The sequence below is a fragment of the Zootoca vivipara genome, chromosome 4 (genome assembly GCF_963506605.1).
Source record: "Zootoca vivipara chromosome 4, rZooViv1.1, whole genome shotgun sequence".
NCBI lineage: Eukaryota > Metazoa > Chordata > Lepidosauria > Squamata > Lacertidae > Zootoca > Zootoca vivipara.
Window position 1 is genome coordinate 31120060 of NC_083279.1, and position 26236 is coordinate 31146295.

At 42.2% G+C, this 26236-nt stretch overlaps 1 protein-coding gene across 5 annotated transcripts in view; it reads right to left on the bottom strand.

The window, feature by feature from the left end:
* The window catches only part of HERC2 (HECT and RLD domain containing E3 ubiquitin protein ligase 2), a 94496-nt gene that overhangs the window by 21575 nt on the left and 46685 nt on the right, over positions 1–26236 (bottom strand). For all 5 annotated transcript variants that reach the window (XM_035116816.2, XM_035116815.2, XM_035116814.2 and 2 more), the window contains exons 45-76: positions 25333–25475; positions 24347–24614; positions 23522–23664; positions 23224–23322; positions 21826–21994; positions 21604–21729; positions 20025–20133; positions 19627–19766; positions 19145–19335; positions 18773–18878; positions 18329–18420; positions 16849–17024; positions 16159–16270; positions 15082–15163; positions 14803–14946; positions 13079–13169; positions 12754–12931; positions 11897–11978; positions 11646–11817; positions 11367–11511; positions 9913–10138; positions 8550–8721; positions 7631–7814; positions 6662–6802; positions 5632–5823; positions 4343–4496; positions 3535–3642; positions 2183–2314; positions 1727–1885; positions 1523–1641; positions 567–692; positions 146–301 (exon numbers count right to left, since the gene is read on the bottom strand). In XM_035116816.2, coding sequence (XP_034972707.1) covers positions 146–301; positions 567–692; positions 1523–1641; positions 1727–1885; positions 2183–2314; positions 3535–3642; positions 4343–4496; positions 5632–5823; positions 6662–6802; positions 7631–7814; positions 8550–8721; positions 9913–10138; positions 11367–11511; positions 11646–11817; positions 11897–11978; positions 12754–12931; positions 13079–13169; positions 14803–14946; positions 15082–15163; positions 16159–16270; positions 16849–17024; positions 18329–18420; positions 18773–18878; positions 19145–19335; positions 19627–19766; positions 20025–20133; positions 21604–21729; positions 21826–21994; positions 23224–23322; positions 23522–23664; positions 24347–24614; positions 25333–25475 — 4637 coding nt within the window. The remainder of the gene's footprint in view (positions 1–145; positions 302–566; positions 693–1522; positions 1642–1726; positions 1886–2182; positions 2315–3534; positions 3643–4342; positions 4497–5631; positions 5824–6661; positions 6803–7630; positions 7815–8549; positions 8722–9912; positions 10139–11366; positions 11512–11645; positions 11818–11896; positions 11979–12753; positions 12932–13078; positions 13170–14802; positions 14947–15081; positions 15164–16158; positions 16271–16848; positions 17025–18328; positions 18421–18772; positions 18879–19144; positions 19336–19626; positions 19767–20024; positions 20134–21603; positions 21730–21825; positions 21995–23223; positions 23323–23521; positions 23665–24346; positions 24615–25332; positions 25476–26236) is intronic.

The following is a 26236-nucleotide window of genomic DNA, read 5'->3' on the forward strand; positions in this document are numbered from 1 at the left end:
TAATGTCTGCATGCTTGCACCATTGTCCATGATAATATTTTTTGATGTGTGTGTACACTCTCTCTCTCTCTCTCTCTCACACACACACACACACACACTCTCTCTCTCTCTCTCTAGCATGAAGTTGAACCAGTTCTCCAAGTACCTCATCAAGGAAGAGGCGAGGCATTGGTGTCCTCTTATCAAGGGCTACAGCAACTCTTGAAGCCATGCAGTATCTCCTAAACCAAGCCCATTTGTGTGTCTCTGCACAGCAGGGAAGGGTATCCAATTCCAGGTCACAAGCAAGAGCTACAAGCACCTACAAATAAAAACAACATAGTTCGAAAGCACAAGGCTTCAGCCAGACCAGGCAGTAATATGCTGGCTGTTCTTCAAGTTAAAGTATTTTTTAAAATTCTCTTTAAAAGATACGACTTTCTTCTTTTCTTGTAGGAACATCTCTCCCCCCCCCTCTCCCTTTATCCACGTAGCATAATTAGGATTGTAATGACAAATTTCCCCTTAAGTAATGCTAAGGAGACCCCACTCTGGGCTTCTATGGTTTGTACCCCATGCCATCCTACCTTAAAGAAAGGACTGTGGAGAAGTTGTTTGCCACCTCTGACAATGGGATCTTCATAATCAAACTGCCTCTGCAATGCTTCAGGAAGGCCTTTAACAAGAGCAGCTAAGGCACTGCCTGTGAAACTCTAGGGTGGGGGGGGAGAAGCAGAATAAATAAAGGAGTATTAGTTTCTAAGCACCACTTGACAATGGTTGCACTTTTGTAATGAAGAAGTTGTAAACCTAATCTGCCAAACGTCACTAGATTGGGGGCAGGATGGGGTGAATGAACTCATCTGTGTAACTATAAAATATTTGCTGGTACAGTGGTACCTCGACAACCGAACGACTCAACTTCCGAAGGTTTCGACTTCCGAAGTCAACAACCCCGGAAGTCTTTTCGCCGCACGCACAGTCGGCGCATACGCAGAAGCGTGAAAGCGCGCTTCACGCATGCGCAGAACGGGCGCTTCGAGAACCGAAGACTTCGACTTACGAAGATGGCCGCGGAACGGATCGTCTTCGTAAGTCAAGGTACCACTGTACTGCCTAACCAACTCTAATGAAGTTTTGTTTCCTGTTTAAAGTGTTTTTACACTATTCTAGGGGGGGAAAGGCTCCCAGAGCAGGTTATAAATATCAGTAATATAATAAAACATATCAATAATAGTATCTCCCCCCCCCCCCCGGTTACGTGGCTGCTATCACAGAATTCATCGTGATTTGTACAAAAGGAAGGAAATTCTCCTGACTGCTGCTTGCTAAATGGTGTGAAAACCATCAGTTAAGTATCCAAAAGACAAGCGAAACATTACTCAAAGCATTGCTAGAGCTTTAAAAAGCCCCAGAAGGTGTGGTATTACATGTTTGATTAATGACAGGAAGGTTGCTGTGAGCTATTCGTGTCTTACAATTTACGCCGGTATTAGAGCAATCTCAAGAACTCATGTTGCTACTGGAAATCTGAGCTTCTTACCATAGCTCGTGCTTCGCCATCATTGTCTCCCAGTATTCGGTTGATGTTAATTGATTGGCCAAATTCAGTAGTTAGCAACTTCCGCAGTCTCTGTAAGGCCCACATTCTGTGACTGGCAGCTAAAAATGCATAAGAAACATAAGCAGATCGGCCTAGCAATCCATTAAACATACAAATCAGAAACTTTTCCAAAACTGCACCTACCCAGAGCACTCAGCTGAGCGCATGCTGCCAGCGAGGCTGCCAAGCGAGGAACTATGCTCCTGTTGGAAGCAAAATTCAAACGGAAATCCAGCAAACATGTTACCAAATCCATTGATGGGCAAGAAAGAATGCAGCGATCTGAAAGGAGGTCTTTGGGACCTACGGGCAGAAAGAGGAGTAATATTAGCCATTCCTCCATCTAACACTTGGGCTTGTACTATTTATTGGAGACCTGGCCTTCTGATGTAAATAAACCACTTTGAGGCACCTTACAACTTAAAAAATAAGACAATTATCAGCTCAACCTAGAGTCCAGATTTTCTTTAACACAAACTTAAGCTCTCTCTTTCCTCCTAGCTTAAGTTGTTTCTTAGCTTGCTAGCACAACTATCTCTGATCCCTGTGAAAAACAAAGGAACAAATATACTAGTGCAATTAAGCAATTAAAACATTCACCGGCCGCCGGCATGATGGGATAAACTGTGAAGCGCCAGCCCCATCCATTCACAGAGCCATCGCTGATGAATTTCCATTTTAATTCATCGCCTGGAATGCGCAGTTCACTAGACCAGTCAGACCATTCACGACCTACAAGTTTGGATGAGACAAAGAGTTAACAAACGGCTGCTTAGTTTGCTGTATGTCACCTACTGAAGCACCACACACAATGATGGTACCCACTGCCAATAAAATTCAATTTCACTAGGGAATACTAATAACTACTAGTATCTACTACTACTAAAACACAATGTGGCTGTTGAACAAAGAGGCACTGTGACTCTATCTGCAGCAGATCAGTAAGAATTAATATGAACCCAGAATCTATTATTACTGGTTCTGTCATTGGAGATGCAAAGGAAACAGCCTTACAAAGCCTAAAAGCTGTCCTCGGATCCAAGCGGTTGTTTTGTTTCCCAACTAAGCACAATGAGAGCATGAAGAATGAAACTAGAAACTAAAAGCTAGTACAAACTGCCAAAAGAAATCAATACAAATAGTAGGACATGCTAGAAGCATTGGGTGGAAATATTCAACTCCAGTGCTCACAATCTATCAAACTGATTGTGGATCATGCTTCTGTTTTCATGTTATTAGTTTTCCAGGTATTGTTTCCCAAAAATCAACCTATCATTCCAGTAGTGAGGAATGTGAGGCTCAAGTGATGAATGTGGCCAACTGCGTCCAGCCCAGACTGCCACCCTTTTTGATGGAACGCATAAGAGAGGGCAGCAAAGGATGAAAGCCCAAATGCACTCTGTGCAGCTTTGGGATCTAGGGCTAACCAAGACGTGCTCCCTGCACCCAGTCTTTCTCTCTGGGTGCAGTGCGAGCATTGGGTGTTGTTGCCTAAAGGCACTCTCCCAGCTCCTTGGGAAACAGCAGCCAACGATGTGTGCTTCCAGTCGCCCAACTTTCCCCTTGGGAGCTGCAAATTACCCAGCAGGCACAGAGACAAGCTCTCATGTCATCCCATCTGCAGAGGAAGGATAGAGGTGTATCCCTGTTGGGCAGCTGGAGCGCTAACTGCCTGGAAGTCAGAAAAGCAGCAACGAAGAAAGAGAAAGGGGTGTCAGAAAGAACAGATAATGGGGGAGAGAAGAGGTGCGTCTGCTCATTTTTGGTTCTCGGCTTTGCCTACCATTAGCTGTAGTCCCCAATGTAGCTTTCCCATAGGCCTACCACCCTCCTTACATAAAGGTTTCTCACCCCTGTTAAGAGACCAAACTGCAATACATCTTTTTGCTGATACAACACAAAGAACAATAAAGCATTTGGCACAGCGCTAATCTGATATTTTGTCTCATTACCTGATCGGACAGAAACTATCCGGTTGACTCCATCCATGACAGTGAGTGGGTCATGGCGTCGTTCTGTGGAACACTGACGGTCAAATTCTACTCGAAGCCCTTCAGCACCTAAAGGGTGAAAGCCACAAAAGTAAAGCCCCTTTTAAAAAAAATAAAAATGATTTTCAACTTTCTGACAGGATAGTTTAAAACCCTGCAGGTTAAGCATCTGGTGTACAAAGCATTCCTAGGTTTGCGTGTACCTTTTACTGTAGCCTTATCAGCTACTAAGGGTCCTTTAAGTTGCACCCAGGCAGGACAGAGATAGTCCAAACTCCAAACATGAATTTCAGCTGTATAGCTAAGCATACTAGCACTTGCAACAAAAATTATTATTATTATTATTTCACTAAAATATGCTATGATTTCAATGGAAAATATGGACACAGCTACTTCTGAATGAATCTAAAACATCCACCAAACAGTTATGTCCTAACAGATATAAAAGCCATTGTGTTGCAAAAAAACATTAGTGAAACTATGATGGAAGTATTGCCCTCTATCATTACATCTGTGTGCCCAGGGATAATCAAGCAATCTTTGCACAATCTTAAGAACAAACTGCACTGCTTTTGTTGTTGTTGTTTATATACATTAGAGAAATTTAAGCCCCGTCAGCAGCTACAAACATGCATGATTTACTACCTTAACAAAACTTCATGAAACCACACACTTTTTCAGTAGCCCATATTCATTTGGTGTATAAATTTTACTGAAGGCGTAGAATCCATTTCCACCTATGAGTTTATACCCTATGAGAATTTAGTACCTGGTATTTTAACAGTGCCACTGGTAGAAGTATCGTCTGTATACGGATGACTACTTTCCACCACCACCGGTTGCGAAGACAGGCGGCCACTTTGTGAATCTGTTGCCACATCTTCCAGCTCCGTAACGCACAGCTCCAGCAGCATATCAGCAACCTGAAAATACAAATCTCGCAAGATTTATTTTTTGCATACATAGATGCTCCTCATTCTTTTTGCAGGTCAATCGCATTCCAAAGATAGCATGCTAAAACCAAACATTAAGGTTGCTATCAGAAGTGGCATGTAAATTTTAAAAATTCGCAATAGTTCTTTCAAGCAAGATCTATAGTACAAAGGAAGGTGAAACAGTCCCTAAATGCAGGGGCATAGCACTGTCTGCCAGCGCCTGGGGCGGAAGCGCACTTACCCAACCCTTGCTGCTGCTGGCCAGGTCCTAGCCAACCCCCCCAAAAAAAGATTCTGGGTCCTGGGCCGCATTCCCCCTGCCCCCCCCCAATGCTATGCCAGTGCCTAAATGTCAAGGAGGCGTTGGGTAGGAGGTAAGCTTCAGTCCAGGAGTGAAGCTGCCTCTGAGAAGTAATTTGCTGGCAACAAGAAAAAGGTGCAGAATAAAGGAAACGCTAAATAAATAAATCACACTGAAGAGAGATGGGGGTGGCCAGCAAATCCACCCAGACATCATTACCCAGCAGCCGTTACTGACTTTCAGGCCTTTATTTTGTTAAATTGGAAATACTAATTTATGCTGTTACAATTTTGCTTGTTTACCTTATGGCAGAATTGTTTCATTGTTTATTGGCCCTGTTTATGGGATTTTGTATATTCTTTTTCAGTTTATTTTTATTACTGTGTTCCCTTGCTCTGGGACTGAAAACATTCAGTGAAGAGTGGGCTACGAATACTGTAAATAATTTAAAAATAAAATAAAATAGAGGAGACAAGGACCAGGTTTCTCCAACAACTTGCTATGCATGTATGCACCTGCCCTACAAAATTTCAATCTTGCCAGCTCGTTCAATAAATTAACTTCTTTCCAGTTCTAAAGTTTCATCTCAATTCAGTTAACAGATTGCAAGGACTACTGAAAAATACTATGAAAACATCTTTAGCCATCTCAGGTGTGTACGTGTGTGTGTGTATATAAATGTTCACTGATGTTCCTAGATATTTTCAGCAGTCTTTAACTTCTCAGCTGTGTAGTAACCACATTAGGAATGTCAGTCTACTTAAGAAGCATTACAAGTATAGGGCAACCGATGAAACAAAATCCAAGGTCACTCTGACCAACCTGAGGGTAAGCGGTGCCCATGCCGGACAGCACAGCTGAAAGGACGTCCTTGCCCTTCTCTCCAGCGCGGCTGGACACGGCCAGCTTCAAGAGGTCCACCATGACTCGGGTGTCATCTGGCACCAGAAGACCAGTGAACTCATCCAAGTACTGGGGCTCCGGACCAGAGACTTTGCTTTGGCTTTCTGCATCCTTCAAAACAAAATGGAAGAAAAGGCAGGTGAAGATAATACACAGAAGTTTAAAGGAGGTGCCTAAAGACAGAAGCACGCACTGGACAAGCCCATCATTGAAAGCGAATCTCTGGGCCTGGATTCTGTGGTCTCAAGGGCTTATTTTCAGCCTACCTGCTAAATGTGTATTTTTAGCACTTCAGAAATGACAGACATGGTGAAGGTTTTAGAGGGGACAAGTTCAGGGATCCAAAACAGGTAATACTGTTAGATCAGGCATCCTCAAATTGCGGCCCTCCAGATGTTTTGGCCTACAACTCCCATGATCCCTAGCTAACAGGACCAGTGGTCAGGGATGATGGGAATTGTAGTCCAAAACATCTGGAGGGCTGAAGTTTGGGGGTGCCTGTGTTAGATTGTGGTGTAGTGCATTATTGTCCCAACAATTCTAAGTTGCATTTACCTCTAGGGCAGGCATAGGTAAACCTGGCCCTCCAGATATTTTGGGACTACAACTCCCATCATGCCTAGTTAACAGGACCAGTGGTCAGGGATGATGGGAATTATAGTCTCAAAACATCTGGAGGGCTGAGTTTGCCTATGCCTGCTCCAGGGTCTACGGAATGCCATTAACTAAAATTTGGTATTTTGCATAAATATAGACTAGTGCATAAAGAGGTAGATTACTGTGATGATCATAGGAGCACAGATTCTATAGCACCTGGCTGCCCAACAACCCAGCCTGCACATGCTTGAGAGAGTTCTGCATAAACTCTCTCAAGCACCACCCAAATTCAGTTACTTTCAGGGAAATGCAATCAGCATATATCAGTGGGGGGGGGGCACAGAAACAGTACCTCTTTGGTTTTGGTCATGGTCTCTGCTATTATACTGGCTGCTCCAGGATCATCCGTAACAGGAATAAAAGGACGAGATGAGGCTGCAGAAGCCGAAGGTGTTACAGCAGAAGGAGTCACAGCATCGTCCGTAGAAGCCACCTAGCCAAGCAGAGTTGTGTGACAGTAAGAAAGCTTGTTTAATCAGATACAGCAGGACTTTGCAAAGCATTTGCATCTTGTTTAAGCAGTATAAAAAACAGGTCAATAACCACAACAGTAATATACACAACTACCCTAAACTAACATTTTACAGAAGTTCCCCTTTGCCCAAATATTTTCATTGCTCCAAAGGATTGTAGCCATGGCAAGAGCTTACCAACTGAAACGCTGGGCTTGCCAGCTTCTTCAGCGGCCTTTCTTCCACTAAAAATTCCCTTCTGGAGTCCTTCCATAGGATAAATGCTTGAGATGGCCTTTTTCAAACAATTATGTAAGATGTGGAAATTTAAATGTGTATCCTTAGCATCTACTATGTGGGCTAGCTCTTAGTGTCTTAAAAAGTTTGCTAGTTTACTTATCCGGGTGTACTTTGATTCACCCCGCAAGTGACTACAGTGGTACTCGAATGGTTCTCAAACGGCTTGGCTCCCGAACGCGGCAAACCCTGAAGTGTGAGCTCCAGTTTGCGAACATTTTTCAGAAGCCGAATGTTCGACACAGCTTCCACTTCAGTGCAGGAAGCTCCTGCAGCCAATCGGAACCCATGCCTTGGTTTTTGATGGGTTCCGGGAGTCGAACAGACTCCCGGAATGGATTAAGTTTGAGAACCAAGGTACCACTGTATTTTTAAATCTTGCAAGCTGGATGGCAAACAATACATAACCTTCTATGCTGAAATGTAAAAATGCAGGCAAACAAACCTAGACAATCAATTGAAAGTTTTCTACTACCCATCTTTCTAATAATTCAGTCGAGGGGGGGGATTACCTCCACTCTCCTGTCTTGCCATGGGGTTGGGCTCAGTCTCTCTTCTGCATCTACCACTAGCATACTATCTTCCCCATTGGGTGCATTGCCCGTAGAAGAAAGGTCTGGAGGGGCAGGAGAGGAAGACAAACATTCCACTGGTGCAATCATACTTGCAGGCATTAGTGCTCCAACCACAGCATCCCTAAAATAAAAAAAGGAAAGCATTCAGAATATTATTGTGTTACATTACACTTGCCTCACTGGGCAGAAAAGACATCAGATTCATTATTAGCCTTTAAAAAAAATGCATTGTGATAAAGTCGCACAGAATCATGGCACTTGATTCCAGCAGTAGCACAAATAAAGAACCCTCTTAGTTCAAGCATACCTAACAGGAGAGGCCACAAAACAGAATATAGCCTATCATTCTTTTTTTAAACAAAATACAGGATAAGCAGGAAAGACTAAGTCAAAAGAGACGGGGGACAAGTAAAAAATTTCAAAACTTAAAACAAAGATACCCTAAGTAAGTTAGCAATATCTTCGCTAGGTCTGCTTTGGCTATGGAAAACTACACATACACGTGTGCTTTTTTGCTTCTTCTTTTTTTAACCAACTAAAAACTGACCAGTTAACAAGTTTAACACCCAACAGAAAACTCATTTTATGTGAACTGTCCAATCTGCATGGACAGGGCTGCATCACACACACACACACACACACACACACACACACACACCAAAAAAACCAACTACACTCCAGATGAAAAGCGACCAACAACCTTCTGAAGCAAATGGTGTACTTATATAATTTGTGAAATGAGCTATTTCCTTTCACAGCATCCAACAGGCATCAGAAAACCTGAGTGTAAGAGCCAAGCCCCATTAGATACTAAAAGAAAATGTACTTAGCCATGCATCCTTACGCACAAGCTTACCTGGCATACATGATCTGTAATGCTGTCAGTATATGAGACAATGCCTGCTGTTTGGCAAGGTTGCCATCTAGTGACAAGAGGATCTTGGCAAGTGAAGGCCGATTAGGTTTAGAGCTGTTTGCACCATTGATTTTGTTACTAGCAGCAGAAGAATCGGCATCTGATGGGACACCTGCAGGAAATAAAAAGATTTCCGGGTTTCCCATTAGGACAAATTTAGACACAGAATTCTCAGCCACAGAAGAGCAAGCAGGGAAGCCCAAAGCTAGTTTGGCTCACAGCCCTTGGGACCAAATATAACCTAGGCAAGATATTTGGCTCCGTCCTTGATTGTTTATAGATTTCCATTCCCCGTCTCCCTGCCCCCTCATACACATACAATCTCGTTCGCCCTTCCTTTCTCACACACACACCTTTGTCTTTTGCTACGTTCAGTATTTTTAAGATGACACTGTGGAAAAAACTTATTTTTTACCATTAGAGTGACTCATTCTAATTTAATTAATTCAGTCCTGTTTGCATGTCAAATTTCAGTTCAAATTAGTACCAGCAGGCCTTTTCTAGGGGGCGGGGGGTGGAGAGACTGCACAAAATATATTTGCATCAAATGCATCCTTGCGCACTATGCTGACACTGGCACTCCTTTCTTTCTCTATGGCCCTGGTTAGCAACCCTCTTTTAAAAAGGTAAAGAGACCCCTGACCATTAGGTCCAGTTGCGGATGACTCTGGGGTTGCGGCGCTCATCTTGCGTTATTGGCCGAGGGAGCCGGCGTACAGCTTCTAGGTCATGTGGTCATGTGGCATACAGCTTCTAGGTCATGTGGTCAGCATGACTAAGCCGCTTCTGGCAAACCAGAGCAGCACACGGAAACACCATTTACCTTCCCGCTTGGAGCGGTACCTATTTATCTACTTGCACTTTGACGTACTTTCGAACTGCTAGGTTGGCAGGAACTGGGACCGAGCAACGGGAGCTCACTCCGTCGCAGGGATTCGAACCGCCGACCTTCTGATCGGCAAGCCCTAGGCTCAGTGGTTTAACCCACAGTGCCACCTGCATCCCAAGAAAGTAGGGAGGAATTAAAACCAGATAACTAGGAGTGGGTTTTTGTGTGGAAGGCGGGTTAACACCGTTCACAGTTTGGCTCCTCAAAACTAAATCCTGGGCTCGGAATTCTTCAACCCCAAGTGTCTGCCTTTTGTTCTTGGGTCCAGTAGATCCTGCCCAGCTGTCTGACCACTAGCTTTCTCTCTATGGTGATACTATTTTGCTAAACACACACAGCAGCAATCATGCTACCACACCGCTTTCCTCTCTTACGCATATTTGTAAAGCAAAGATATGCTATGATTTATATTACCCAAATAGGATGCTCCTAAAGGGTCTCTAGCTGTTTGAAAGAGAACAGGTTCATGCACAGAAGGTGTAGCTACGTCCATGGTTGTCCAAGCCACGCTATGGGAAGACCCACAAGCAACACGAGTGATTTTCTGGCCTTCCAAACCTTGCACCAGAGTGGGCTTTCTGTTGACTGTAGTAGTCCCATTGCCTTGCTGTCCGTGATCATTATCTCCCCAAGCATAAACCTGCCAATAAATCAAATCATTCTGTGCATCACTCCTTTTCAGTGAAAATTTCATATACAGCACACTCAAAAGTAATATAAATTATTGAGCCACGGAATATCTAACAGATGCAAAATCTTGTTCTGAACTCAGTTGTGTAGAGGCAATCCTTGTTTTGTGTGGGGGTTACACTCTGGACCCCCACGCGTGTCAGCAGAGCAAACGTAAGCCCGTTCCACCCCATTGTGTGACGTCTTTATTATATTTTGGGGCCATTTTCAGGTTCTGCATTGTGCTCACATCCGTGATCACACATCATTCAGACCCGCCTAAATTAAGCTGCTGCTTGTATCCATACGCCCCATTATCTTTACTGAAATTCAATCTATTGGAGGTTAAGTTTCAGTCTAAATGGAACTGGACCAAATGGCTTGACTCTAGAAAGGCACAGTTCATCGCACATGCCACTACACTTCCTGACTGCTTCACCAGCAATGTTGATGTATTTATTCTAGTGTTTCAAAATGCAATTAAAATTCCTGGCAAAATAATTTCATAAAGTGTAGCTTCCTTGCGGCTATTTCTGAAGCAAAGTGAGTGGCAATGAGGAATAGGGACTTCACAGCACCTTCATTAGGCTCCCTCGTTGCTGACTTTTTAAGGCACCCAAATATATTACTCTTCTAAGATGAACTGATGCTTCTACTATATTTGGTTTCTGTTGCCAAATGTCACCTTTGTGGAAGTTTTCTGTGGTTTTGTATTTGCCGAGTGCCTCATAAATTCCACTGATTAAGAGGGCGGCATAAATATTCTAAGCAAACAAAGATAATCATTTTACAATAGCTGCATTTGCTAAATGAAGACTGTAAACAAAACACACTGTTTGTTTGTTCTTTCTTACTGTCTTAAGGGAAAAGGACGAGGACGAGGACAAACATTATTCCATTTGCTGAGATAGATCCACTTAATATAATGGATAATGTGGCAAAAACTGTGAAATGTAAATTGCACTGGAAAACATCCTACAACACTATTGGAAGCAGAAGTACAACCAAAGAAGTGCCAATAATGGCGATGATTTTAAGTGATTCATCACACAATTCCATTGCTGTATTCCATGCTCCAGCACTTACCTATTCATTGCCAGGAGCTCAAAATTCAATCCAGAACAAGTTATGGGAAGTAGATCCCATAGAACTTACTGCCATGTAATGGTCTTGTGAGTGGACTGACAAATGGTTCTTACCTGCCCTGTGTCAGTTACTGCTAGGCAATGGAGTGCACCTACGGCCACATGCACTATCTTCTTCGCCCTCAACCCTTCTACCACTTGGGGTTTTCGTACATGGACATCAGTTCCATGTCCTAGTCTGAAGTAGTCACCTTTGCCCCTGAAGACGAAACAATAACATTGTTAGGATGATTATCAGGATGCAACCCTACGATTCCATTCTTCCTATCAGTTTGGCTGGTTTTATGACAACTGGGGTGGGGGGGGGGATGCAATTTGTTAAACATGACATACCATGTCCAAACCACCCCAGACTTGGTTAGAGCCAAAGAGAACTGAGCTCCGCACTCTATCTGGCAGACTCCCTGGCCATTCAGCCTTTCAATGTTCTGAGGAATGTTACATCCTTCGCTTCCTCCTCGACCGAGTTTTCCAAAGTCTCCATCTCCCCAGGAAAATACGAGCCCTAAGGAAAACAGGCTTGTGTTAATTGCTGCAACAGCCATACAGTATTAAAGTGGCAATAAGGAGGAGAGGTTTCTTACCCTCATCGGTCAAGGCCAGCGTCTGAGCATCTCTGCTCCCACAAGCAACCTGAATGACCCTATGACCAAGGAGCACTTTGACCTACAAGGCAGAAAACACAGGAGGTTCATTCATTTTGAACTGTGTGCAATTTGCTCACAATTTAAAAGATACAGTTGATCTACGGATACCAGTTTAGGCCAGTAATTCAATTTGGCACAGTGAACTTAAAAAAAAAGTTGATTTCAGCCCCACCCTGCCCACACCTAAAAAGAAGCTCCGCACGCTCTCATTCCACATCTCAAGAATGGAAGACTAAGAGAGGAAGAAGGAAGAGTGGCTGAGCGCTTTGATATCTGTGATTGCAATCAAAAAACTTGGGTCTGTGTAAGCTGCAATTGATTAAAGAAAGCAACAACACTGAATCATCTCCTGATCCAGTGAAGAAGAAAGAAGCTTACCATTTTATTTATTCATTATCTCAGGGTGGATTTCAAAATAGCACATAGGTAAGAGATCCGGTTTAATAGCCAATATGACAAAAAATACATATTCACGTAGCAGGCAATGCATCCATCAGCAGCTGCACTTACTAAATTAACACCCTCCCAAAGGGCAATGTGACAGAAAGGGAAACAATGCTGGCACCAGCCAGATCTCAGAGGGGAGGGCATTCCATAAATGGGGGTGTACACTTCTCACCTCATTAGGTAGGTCCATCTTACACTCTGATCCAGACACCCGGAGCATTATTTTAAAATGTCACCTCTACTATATACTGAGTGAGGGCATTTGGGCTGTTTTCCTACTTTTGCTGCATTTCAGCAAGCCTATGCGCTGCAGTGACCTAAGGTGGGAAAACATATTCTGATTTTACCATCTTTGGCTTAAGTTGTGTAGTGTTGTCCCCGTGTCCCAGTCGACCATATTCGCCGAGGCCCCATGTATACAATTCACCGCTGGAGGTGATGGCAGCACTGTGAGAACTACCACAGGCAATATCTCGGATACGCTTTGTCTTCAGTGCTTCTATCAGCCTTGGTTTATCACAGTTCCTGAAAACAAAAACCAAACCCAAAATGCATTGTGTTTGTTTAGTCGGCTTATTTAATTAAACTTTAAATGAAGTATCACAAGCTAAATGAACTGGGAGTGTTCAAAATCCAGCAAGCTCAGAGCAACAGCAAAAATGACATCCTTACATTCTACTGAAGTGTCCAAGTTTCCCATCATCTCCTTCGCCCCAAGAGAATACTTTCCCATCAACAGTTAAAGCCATAGCATGGCGGCCACCTGGAATGGATAAGAATATGAGAAGGTTGACAAGGTAACACACCAAGATTAGGGGGGGGGATCAAACAGTAGAAAGAAACCTCTTCAGAAAAGTTCATAGCAACAGTGACTTCCCTCCACTCCCTTCCGTGACAAAATGTCTTGTGTATGTCTCTAATATTAAATTATCTAACCGAAACTTATTGCAACCCGCATTGCATTTTTGCTTTTACACAAAAACAGAACACACTCTCAACAGCTCGTTTGAAATTATTGGTTGAACCCAAAGCAGAACAGGAAGATCATGTTCAAATCAGAGCCAAGGGTTAGCTGTAAATGAAACTGGGTTTAGTGATTCCAACCAGAAAACATAGTGGCTCCAATCATGAAAGTTGTTTTAAAGTGTATGGTTTAATGCGACAGTGGAACAGATGGACTGCATGTAGAATGTGACAGCCTCCTTTCTGTAGCAGGCAAGTCCAAGGAACTAGAGACCGCTGTGTGCAGCATCTCAGTTTGCTAACGAACACCACAATGTGATTACAGCAGATTTAAGTATTTTCCACCCTGCTAAACGAGGAAATGGGGGAAACTCAAAACAACAACTCTTTTAGCTTATTTTCACACTGTACTTTCAGCCCATCACATGGCTGCACACATTCAAACCCTAATTGACGTTTCACAATATTACTTACTTACTTCACCAAACTTTATTAGGCATTACAAATATAGGCTATCATAAAACATCCATATGTAAAAATTTAAAATATATACAAATAAAGAGCCAAGTAAAAATATGCAATAACGAGGATTTTCAATGGCGTTTCCTTCCTGCTAAATAGTGGCATTCACCACTGTAAGAGATGCTATTGATAAAAACTCAGTGAATGTATGTAAATATACCGAAACTTTGAGAGAGAATTCTCTGAAGCAAGTGATCAAGCATATGAATTGTAAGCATTGTTCTTTGTATTTGTCTGTTCAGATATTAATTAGAAATTTTGTTCAAACACTAATAAGGTTTGGTTTATACCACCAGTGAATGTATATATATATATATATATATCAAAAACTAGAGAGAGAATTTACTGAAGAAGCCCGAAACTCTTCATGGGCGAAACAGATGACAAACGCCGGCACCCTGTCTAACTCTTGTGCGCAACACTGTTGATACTCTGTTTGATCAACTTCACCTCCGCTGATATCTACAGGAGCCTGGCTAAAGGAATTCTAAAGACTGAAATTTCCTTTTGGACCAAATTTATATACGTTGTCTATTTGTGGCTTCTGTTTCAGTTTTTGTACACTGTTCTCTCTTTTTGGACTATTAACACTAGATTTAGAACATGAAATAGTGTGGCAGCTTTTTGTGTGCCGTCTATGTGCTGCTTATTTTATACTGGTCCATTGCTAAAAACTCAGCAGTTACTTTCACAATCTTCATCCCAGTATTAGCACAGAGAAAGTGCTTCACAAGATACGACACTTGCCCTTTCACACGTAACATTTCCCTATGCAGAGTACTGTGCAGAGAGAAAGCATGAAGAATACTGACGTGCAAAGTAGTTTTAACCAAGCATAGATAAGAAGCCTATTTCAATTTGACACAATAATCTTACTGATCCCCACAGATAGGAAAGTACAGATTTGGTACCTGAGTGAACAGCAACTTTCTTGACTACATAATTACTGAGAGCAGTAATCTGCCGGGGAATGGGAACAGTTCCACTCGATAGGCCTAATCCCAGTCTTCCATTGGTGGCCTCTCCGCAGGCATACACTTTACCCTCCACAGTCACTAAAAGACAGGAGAAACTCGGAGTTCCATTATGGAGAAATTGGGACAGCCAAAAGCAGCTTCATTTCTTAAAACAAATGCAATGGCTTACATATCAATAGATTTAAAAAGCTGCGTGACAGAGCGCTCCCCTACCTGCAAAAAGGCTTTTGGATCCCCCAGCTACCTGCACCACGTTCAAGGCAGAGAGGGTCTCGGAAAATGAAGGAACCTTTATCTGTAAAATGCAAATTATACAGAACATAAACAAACATAAGGTGTTTCAAAAGCACTGATTTGCCTATGGCATACCGAAAACCGTTTTCTCAATCTTAGCAATCATCTTCTGATCATCGAGTGAATGCTTACCGCATGTTCAAAGAATACTCTTTTTATTCAAAAGGTTTTTCAGTTGTGAATTAAGTGTCCCTGCATCTCATTTAGCACCACCATTCACATCTCCTTCTTGGCCAAATACGTATTTCCTGGCCGTCAGGAAATATGCACAGTTGCCAGGTTGACACGATATGTGCTAATCTTGTTCACATTGCTCAGACCCTGTAAGCCACTCCACACACTGTATTGTCTAGCTATTGAACAGGGTAGAAATAAGTTGCCAGTTGAAACTTATTTCAAGTTTGGGTCATATGCTTTCAAGTAACAGAAGCCAATGCTTTCTGAAAGAAGCCCAAGAATAAAACCGCAACAACCCTTCTTTTCAAGTCTATTAAGAACAGAAGTCCGGCCAGATGAGACCAAAGGATATCTATGTTCAGCATCCTGTACTCATATTGGCCAAGCCCATGAGCAGTGAGTGAATAAAACAAGTGCTCTCCTTGCTTGTCCTTCTCAAGAGCTGAGATTCAGAGCCATACTGACAGTAAACAATGTTCTACTATGTCATATTGTTTATAGGATTTTAGGTGTTCCAGTCCTGACCACTGCATAGAGCCAAGTTTTTTTTAACAAGGATGGCCTCCTCCGTAACACAGCTGAAGCTGCTGCATGGATGTTAAATCTGCGGCAACCGGCAGCTGTTAAGAAGAGGCCTAATCCTTGGCTGAAGGGCAGTACGTCAATTTAATAAATAAGCTAATGATCCAGGGGAAAAGAGGCATGACAAGACGTTTGGTGGTATTTCCTCGCAACACATGCCGAGACACACATAGAAGAAAGGAAGCACAACGTTATTTTCATATATTTCAATTTAAAAAAAAACAAAACACTCAATACCTTGGAACCTTTCAATCCTCCTAGTTGGTCTTTGTCATTCAGGCCCCAAACAAAAACTTTGGTCCTTATTGTCGCTGCTGATTCCAGGCCTGACGTCTTCTTTCTAACAAGGCTAAGCAAGCAAGCAATGAGTTAACTTACCAATTTTTATATTGGGATTGTCCCCAGAATTTTATTTGTCACCCACCTAATAATGAATTGAAATTGAGATATACAGTGGTACCTCGCAAGACGAATGCGTCTTGCGATCTGATGGTGACTAATTTTTCGCAAGACGAATGCGTCTTGCGATCTGATGGTGACTCGCAAGACAAATTCATTTTGCGAAAAATTCATCTTGTGAATCGCGGTTTCCCATAGGAATGCATTGAAATTTAATTAATGCATTCCCATGGGCAAAAAACGAAATTTCAATGCATTCCTATGGGAAACCACGATTCGCAAGACGAATTTTTCGCAAAACGAATTGACTCGCGGAACAAATTAAATTCGTCTTGTGAGGTACCACTGTATGTAGTAGCTTTGTACTAATGTAACATTTTAATAATCAATAATCTGTTAAAAAAAATAAAAATGAGGAATATTTGGGACAAAGTATTCCTAATTCTGAACTTGAAAGTCCCAACAAGTTCAGCAGTATGCAATTACACGTTGTGTTTTACAAGAGATCTTTGCTCTAATATTCCATACCTCCCGGTGTTAGCTTTATCATCTTCATCTTCTTCGTTATCCGAAGCAAGAAAGGGGACTGCAGCCAAGTCTTCATCCTCTGCCCGAATACGCCCCAATATGCTGAGACCGTGTATTTTGCAATCAATGCCAGAGCTCCTGCACTGCTTTATAGCCACTTCAATATACCTATGATACTAAAATGAAAAAGGATCAAGTCTATGTGTTGGTTCTTAATATACTTAATGCCACAAATATAAGAAAATACGTGACAAAAGGATAGGAAACAAACGTGTGTCAAAATGCTCTAGAGCAGGGGTGTCCAACAGGTCAATCGCGATCTACTTGTCGATCCCCGGGAGGTTTTGGTAGATCACGGTTGATCGCTGGCTCCCTTTCCTTTGCGGTGGCAAAAGAGCATCTGGCCCCGCTCCCTCAGCCTGTCCTCCATTCGCTAGAACGGAAGGTGCTGTTTTCGCTCTGAGGGTGATTGTCCCCTCAGTGATATTTTGGTGAGTGACTTTATCCCTTCCCCCTGTATTGAAGTTCAATGTTTTTTAATCTCCTCCCCCAAAATAGGTCAGCAACTGTAACCTGAACCCCTAAAAATGGGATCTTCCTCTCTTAAAAAAAAAGCTCAACAACTTTGACCTGAACCCTGAAAAAAGGGGTAGATCACTGCCAGTTTTTAATTCTGTGAGTAGATCGCAGTCTCTTGGGAGCTGGACATCCCTGCTCTAGAGAACTGCCTACCTGCCTGCCTGCTTTAATATTATGATTGGGACTAGGAAAAGGGACATGAATTATATATTGTATGGACTTGTATCCATTTTTACCTACCATACTTCTGACCTTTCTGCTCCCTCCTGTTTCATTAGTATAAAAAGGAATATTTTTTTAATAATAAAAGCCTGAATAAATGAAAGAACCACTCCTGTTCTTAATTTTGCTCAGGTGTGCTCTGCAATGAGCCATCCTAACTTGGTAAGACCTTTATTGCTTTGGGAAAACCTGAGGCACTCTTACTTGTCAGAGAGAGACCCTCACCCACATAGGAGGTCTAACCTCTTGACAGACCACTGGGATTCTGACAAGCATCTTCCTGCATTCCAATGGATTTTTACTTTTTCTTTAGACATGGCATCTGCATTGTGTGCATATGCAACTATACCCAACAAAATGAGGGGATGGGCCTCACAAAAACATTAATTTTGTTCATTAATGTCAAGATTTAAACAACAGATACATAAACTCCAGCCAGTTTCCTCATTAAGCAACATCATTGTGGAAATATCACAGCATGGTTTCTTGGCAAACAAAAAAATTCCTCATGCACCCAAAAAAGTAAGTGAAGAAAAGAACCCTTCATAATAACAGCGGGCATTTAAATCCGACACCTTGTAGCTGAAAGCCATGGGGGAAACGTGAAGAATATACATCTTACATGGGTTTGATGCACAACTTTCTTAATTAGTCTTCCCTATAACCAGCAATAACCTACCTCTGCGCAATCACCGAGAAGAGGAACTGTGGTGTCTGTAGGATTAATGTTGATTGTCTTCAGCTCTATGAGGTTGTTTAAAGAACTTCCACCTGCAGCATAAGGAAAGAGACGCATGCTGAATTATTTTGATATTAAAGAGTTTTGGTTTTTTTCCAGTACAGGCAACTCCCAATTTATGCAGGGGTTACGTTCCAAGGCACCGCATGTTAAGTGAAATTGTGTATATTTGAAACCATTGTAAAAGCCTGCAAACACACCCTGTTCTGACCAAGCCCTGCTCCACCCCTTTCTGTGATATTTTCGGGTCACTTCCGGGTTTGGAATGCACATATTGGATGCACCTAAAACAGACACTGCCTATATTACCATACTGCGAGTAAACAAAGTAAGTTGCTCAATAATGAAACCAATTCCCTGTAGTCAACACTGACAGTCCCATACCTGAAACCACAACCAACGAGGGCATGTAGCTACTGTCTGCAGGATCCACAATCATTTTCAGTCTGTGCACAAGGACGTCAGGGAAGATCTCCAAACGGATCCAGTGCTGGGGGGAAATGACTGCAATTATCTAAAATTCTCTGGAGGCACGATGGACTATAGTTACATGTGAACATGACTACTACTTCTTAGAATACAATACTTGCAAGTACCATAGTTTAAGATTATAAAAACAGTATTGCTTTTAATAATAATAATAATAATAATAATAAGTGCAGGTACAGTTCTACTTTTATCAAATGATGATGACAGCAAAGAGAACATTACACTAAAATGTGAGGGAAGCTCACGAACGACTTCTTTAAAACTCACCTTTCCTTGGGAGCCAGAAGATTGCCAGCACTGGTCCCCACCATCAATCAAACGTGAGGCCTGATTCACGGAAGATGACACATTCAAATTTTTAACGATTCTTGACCAATCATCCAATAGCATCCCTCTCTGGCTACTGTGACGCCTCTTCAGTTGCTTTCCGGAGCGGCCACAAAATACTGGAGATTGACCTATTGTAAACAGTTAGTATTGTAGATTTGAAGACAACTATATTCAATTCAGCAGCATGCTATCCTAAAGGCTGGAGCGTTATACTGAATGGTATTTGTAGAGTTACAGCACAAAGCTCTTTTTACAAGCTTTGTTCACAATAAAGAATTCTGCTGAGTTTATTAGAAAGAGGAGGTCCAATGAAAGTTAATCAGAAGCAGTTTTAGAAAACGGGGTTTCCAAAAACTTTACCCACAACAAGGAGTTATGCAGAAACGTCTCAGACTTCATTAAGCTATAACATATAATACCTGGCTCGTTTATTCTTCCGAAAGTGTGTCGTGTGTTATGTTTCCTGGTTTTGAAACAGGTTTCACAGAAATCAAAGTCATCACAGTTTCTGCATTTAAATCTGGGTCCATTGATGGGAAACATCTGACAGCCATCACACCTAATTGAAACAAAAATTCAATTATCACATTAGCTTTTCTATTCCATTCACAGAATTTAATCCAAACAAATTCTCATTCTATATCATCTACTACAAAAATGCCTACTCTTTCAGGGTTTTTACCTGTTGCATCTTTGGGGGGGGGAGCAGGCCATGTTTTATGTTATAGAAACACTATAACAAAAAAGATGCAACTTAAGGGAAAAGCCACAATAAAATGGTTAAAGGATTTTTTATTATTTAAAAAAACACACTCACGTAACCCCTGGATGAATACTGGGAACCAGTTCCATTTCTGACAATAATCCAGTCCAATGAGACTGCTGAGGAAAGTCAACAATGACATCTTTACCATTGGCACTAAAAGCTGTGACAAGAGAAGAAATGGAAAATATAAAAAGTACTTGTGAGATATACACATACTTCAGTGACTGTTGTACTGATATTTCCTACTTATGAAACTTCTGGTATAAAATATTTAGTGGTATACTCAATTCCTTGCTCTAAAACAATGAGCTTTTTTTGAACCCGAAAAACAGTATTTAATCCAGATTTTTAGATCGCCTTTTCGTAACTTGCGTCAAATATTTAATGCATGAACACTAACCAGCACTTCTAACTCGAGAACAAGCGGAATAGCTATTGCTTTATCCTGAAAATAAATCAAATCCAAAATGTGATGCAGGCATATGTGACACTCTGCCACTATTTGAAAGCTCATGTCAAAAACACAACAAACTGCCTTCCGTTTCCTGGTGCGATCTGACCTGTCAGGTGGAGGACAATAAATACAACATGACTTTCAGAATGACCAAGTAATTTTTAATGCTGCAATGCTCTTTTTTAACAGCTCCTTCAGATGAAATGGAATTATGGGAATATCAAGCTCCATGCCATTACATCCCCCCAACCCGCCAAGCGCTTATGTCTTATGTCAAGACTGTTTACCAAAAAACTTTGACCCTAAATTCTGTGACTGAAGCATTGCTCACAAAACAGGGCTTTCCAACCTCCCCGCTTCCTGCTGCTGGTCCCTATTCCCCCCCCCTCCCCCCAAAAAGAACCCGAGGATTCAGAGACACAGTGGCCTAGTCCATATGTGACACTAAGCCATACTATGACTTAGCATGAGCAGACAGGCTCCTGGGGAGGTTTGCTCTTGGTTATGGTTAGTCTTCAGAGAGCTCAACCATGAGCCCTAATTCAGTACAGACACTAAATTAAGTAATGGCTCACAATAGCGAGGCAGAAAAATGATAAGGGAGAAGCGCAGTTTCTAGGACCTCTTTCCTGGTAACGCATGCATTCACACTAACCCATAGTTTGGCTTAGAGTGACATGTGAACCAGGTCTTTGGGACAGTGCAAGGGATGCCATGAGGAGCTCCAATGGGAAAGCATAACTGGCAATACTGTTGACATTTACATGGGCAGAAGTGCCTCCCACTCGCACAACAACATACTTAGATCCAAGCCAATACAGTCGTACCTTGGTTGTCAAATGAGTGTTCCAGTTTGCAAACGTTCTTTGGAAGCCGAACGTCCAACACGGCTTCCAATTGAGTGCAGGAAGCTCCTGCAGCCAATCGGAAGCCACGGCCTGGTTTTCGAACGTTTTCGGAAGTTGAACGGACTTCCAGAACGGATTCCGTTCAACAACCAAGGTACAACTGTAATTCCGGCGTGTCTCGTCAGAATTTGCTATAAAAAGGCAAAGCATTCCAACAGTTCAATACTGTATTAACATTGCAGGCAATGCTAAAATTCTACAAACAACAAATTCCGTAATTCTGTGCAACCCATCCAACAAACATTTTCTTTTAGAGAATACAGATTACCTTTCACAACTCCCACGCTCCTGTGGGTAACAGATCCCCACTTGTACTTGGGTGTAGTCACAGAAGTTTTTACTCGCACTTTGTCGCCAATCTTTATGTGTGATGGAGAGCTCTGTGGTGGGAATCCTATTTTAAAAATGCAAAAAGCAATGAAATTAAAGTCTTTGGATTTTGAGCATGTAAAAGATAGCATTAGAATAATGAATGAAGTAACTGACTTGCCTATAAGTTCAACGTGGATATATCTGACCCAGTAAGTGCCACCTTTCTGTTGCCAATCACATTGCACATTGAGATCATGCAGTCCATCACGGTCCAATTTGATAACTTTGCCCACGTCACCCTCACAAACCTCCTCATATGTCCTGCAGCATCTAACCATCATTCCCACCTAGGAGGAGGGAAAAATGGATCAATATTTACCACCTGAAGTTTCAACAGAAATGCAATGTCAAAGTAACTATCCACCATGAACAAGACAGACCCTGTGATTTAGGAGAATTTGCCAACATTGGCCCAGTTAATGGCTTGCCATAAACATGCAAGAAGTGAAGTTATAGGGAACCAGGCAGAGGGCCTTCTCGGTAGTGGCACCCACTACCACAAAACCTTCTAAAGACATCTGAAGGCAGCCTGTATTTTTGCCTGCTGTACTCCTCCCTGCTAGTGCACAGGGGGGTAAACACATGATTCCCAGGTTATACAACCAAACTGGGGGCATGGTTTGCTTCTATTATTTTGAACCAGGCCTGCACAAGTAGAATGCAATCACCCACACAATCACTGCCCTCAATAAAATAAAATAAAAACTAGAGAAGAAATAGGTGATGATCATGTATTGGGTTATAGTTCACACGTACAATGATGCATTCAATGTCTGCAAGCCAGACATGCCATCGCTGCACAAGCAAACACCTTTGGAGCATTGTGTGAATCATCCCAATATGGCTTAAGTGTATGTAACCACACCACATGCTGGAGGGCAAAAAGGAGGACTCCAGAGCTAAGTTTGGGATGAAGACTTCATCCAAATTCCAAAGGTGGAGAGCCAAACGGGATCAATTCAGACCTATACTTGGTCCCTAGCGAGAGCACCTCACACAGTGCTGTGATGACCGCACGCTAATGGCTTTCTAATCCAATGAAAATGTTAGGAACAGAGGAAGCTGCCTTATTCAGAGTCAGAGGCCACTGGTCCATCCAGCTTAGTACTTTTTATACTGATTGGTAGTGGCTCTCAGGATTTCAGGCATGAGTCTTTCCCAGCTCTGCCAGGAGATGCCAGTAATTTTGGAACCTTTTGCATGTAAAACAGACGCTGTACAAGTCAGTTACATCCCTGAAAACACACTGTGGAAGGAGGAAGTAGCCCCTTGACGTTACTGTTACCATGAAACAAAGAACATCAATGCCTTCTATGAATAGAGCAAAGCAACAACAGATTGCAACAGCTGGGAGATTAAATAAAGCAGCTTTTTGCCGTTATCAAAGCAATTTGCAGCTTCTGTGTTTATCTTCTCCTCCCACGTGCATCCACGTCAGCATTTCAGCCCCATCCATATCATCCTTTTCAAATAGGGAACATTACAGTTCAAATGCAGGCTTCATAGTCAAGCTTACCTGAATGTTCTCTCGCACATACACAGCATAATCATCATTACTTAAGAAATCAGCTCGTTTCTTGTAAGTCTGGCTTTCTGTTACAACGGCACCAGTAGACTGCAATAAAATAAAATTTGAAAATCCATAACAGTAATACACATTATAAATGCTAAGTGCTCTGCTGTGTAGACTCCCCAAATGATTGCAAAGAATATTCATTTTGGTTTCCTGGCCCAAAGTTGTGACTAACGTATCAGAAACACTGGCCTCTCTACATGTTGTTTCAGAATCCTAAGATCCCATTCCTAATGCTTACCACAGGATACGCAGCTTCTGCTTCTTCTACATCCTCCACCACTTCCTCATCTGAATACTCGTCAGATACGGTGTCGCCATCTGAGAGGTCAGTAATTTGAACATCCGGATGGTCCAAAAGCCAGCCCACCAAGGCTTCTACTCCTACAGCAAGACATAAAATAAATACAGGCATCAACAGTTATTCACTAGACCTGAAGTTCAAGAAAAAGTAATTTTTCCCCTTCTGTGCTTCGCCGTCCCTACAGTCACTCCGGCTGCAGCAAATCATTCCCCCAGATTTAATATTCAATCCTTGTTTTTCAGGCAACTTTTCACAACCTCTCTCCAATTTCATCTCTTAAGACCATTTCTAGTCAATCACCCAACGACAAAAAGTGTGGGGAAGGTGTAGCTCTGTGCATTTTCTGTGATATCCTCCTATCCCTTTTCACTGTGAGTTAACCCTTAGTTAGTTTCTAAGGTATGCAACCTTGGGGTCACCTATTTTTCTTCCCTTCCTTCTGGCTACCTTCAATTTAGTCCTTTTTGCTGCCTCTTCCCTTTCTCACATTCTCTTTTCCATCATATTACCCTGTTTCCACAATCTCTCATTCACCAAACATCAAAGCACTTCCCAGCCTCTCAAAATCTTAATGCAGGCATCCTCAAACTGCGGCCCTCCAGATGTTTTGGCCTACAACTCCCATGATCCCTAGCTAACAGTACCAGTGGTCAGGGATGATGGGAATTGTAGTCCAAAACATCTGGAGGGCCGAAGTCTGGGGATGCCTGTCTTAATGCAACATGTTCTTCCTTGGACCTCAAACAAACAAAAGCAAAGTACCTGGTAACCCAGAAGCACTTCCAGAGGTCCCCGAAAGCGATTTCAGTGCAAACTCAATATTCTTCCTGGGGAATCCCATTTCCATAAGCTGCACCACAATAGGGAGCGGTGGAATAGGGGAAACTTTGCGCTTTTTCACTTTTGCAGGTCTGATGTGCTGGACTGTAACAGGCGTTGTGGCTTCACTGGAACTGCAGTCTTCAAAGACTGGAGTTGAGGGATGTGCAGACTCGACTGCCAGGTACTGACACACAGCCAGTGCAGCAGCCTATAAGAAGATAGACATAAATCTTTTTGCAGCTGTAATACATTTACAAAATACAGTCGTACTTCGGATCCCGAACGCCTTGCAAGTCAAACGTTTTGGCTCCCAAACGCTGCAAACCCAAAAGTGAGTGTTCCGGTTTGCGAACGTTCTTTGGAACCCGAACGTCCAACACAGATTCCGAATTGGAAGCTGCACCTTGGTTTCTGAATGTTTTGAAAGTCGAACAGACTTCCGGAACAGATTCCGTTTGACTTCCGAGGTACCACTATACAACATTTATAGGATTTATTATTTACTCCAGGTCTTGTGGCACATTCAAACTAACAAAGCACCAAGAGATCTAGGGCTTGACCCAGGAACCTTGTAGCCCAGGCACCCCCAAACTTCGGCCCCCCAGATGTTTTGGACTACAATTCCCATCCTCCCTGGCCACTGGTCCTGTTAGCTAGGGATCATGGGAGTTGTAGGCCAAAACATCTGGAGGGCCGCAGTTTGGGGGTGCCTGTTGTAGCCTGAGGCTGTGACCAGCATTGGATGCTGTGATTAGAGGCTGTAGGCAGTCTCTGAGATAAACATGATCAGGAAGGGAAAGCCTATTATATTACAAGCCACTGCTTTAAACTATGAATTGCCTTGGGAGAAAGTTTTTATTCTATTATTCCCTATCTAAATAAAACAGATACTATTTCTCCTTCATGGGAGAAAGCCAAGATCTTACCTCAAGTTCCTGCTTATCAAAAATGGCCTTCACAGGTGATGGCTGTGTTGCTGCCGTCAGCAGTTGTTGCAAGAGGATCATGGGTGGCTGAGGTCCCTCAGGAGACATGTCTCCAACATCAGGCGATGCCACTACGCCATCATCTTAAGCCAAGGAAAGTGGATTTAAGTTTCAGAAACTACCAGAAACTGAAATAGTCTACCAATAACATTACTTTTCAATGGTGTCTCATTTCAGATACAAACACCTCTTTAAAAAAAACAAAAACATGAAAAAAAATGAAGTTTTGAATTCTGAGAAGATGTTTTGTATTTAAATGTCTACTTCCAGAACTCTCTTTATCTCTATTATGTTGGTACATAAAAATGTTAAAACTGAAATGGAAAAAGAGCTTCAACTCTTAACAGTGACTGAAATCGCTCACAGCGAAAGCTTGAGGAAAATTTCAACTAACCACTGATTAGTTTATACCATCTGAGATTTTATTCAATTATTTAAAAATAATAATAATCTAGGGAAAATAACAGGCAATGAGACAATAATCATTAACACTGGGTAAGTATCAGATTTCTTGAAGAAACCTTAATTTCCTAGTTTCAGTGGAACAGGGTAACTCATTGCTGAATACTCTCCATATCAAACACAATAATATCAATTCCCTAGAAGTAAAATGGCCCCTACATAGCTCTCTTTGTTGCTGTATCCTTTCAGTGTTTCTGCTTTCAGATGCAATTATTAAACAATATGAAAATGCACAGAGAACATTACTGTTGGGAAGAAATTGCTTGTTACAGACAGAAAATGCTTCTACTTTCACCTTTTTGACTTTCAACATTTAAAAACAAAACACCATGTATGTCCTGCCAGAAAGGAACTCACGGTAAGTGAAGACAATCATGCACAA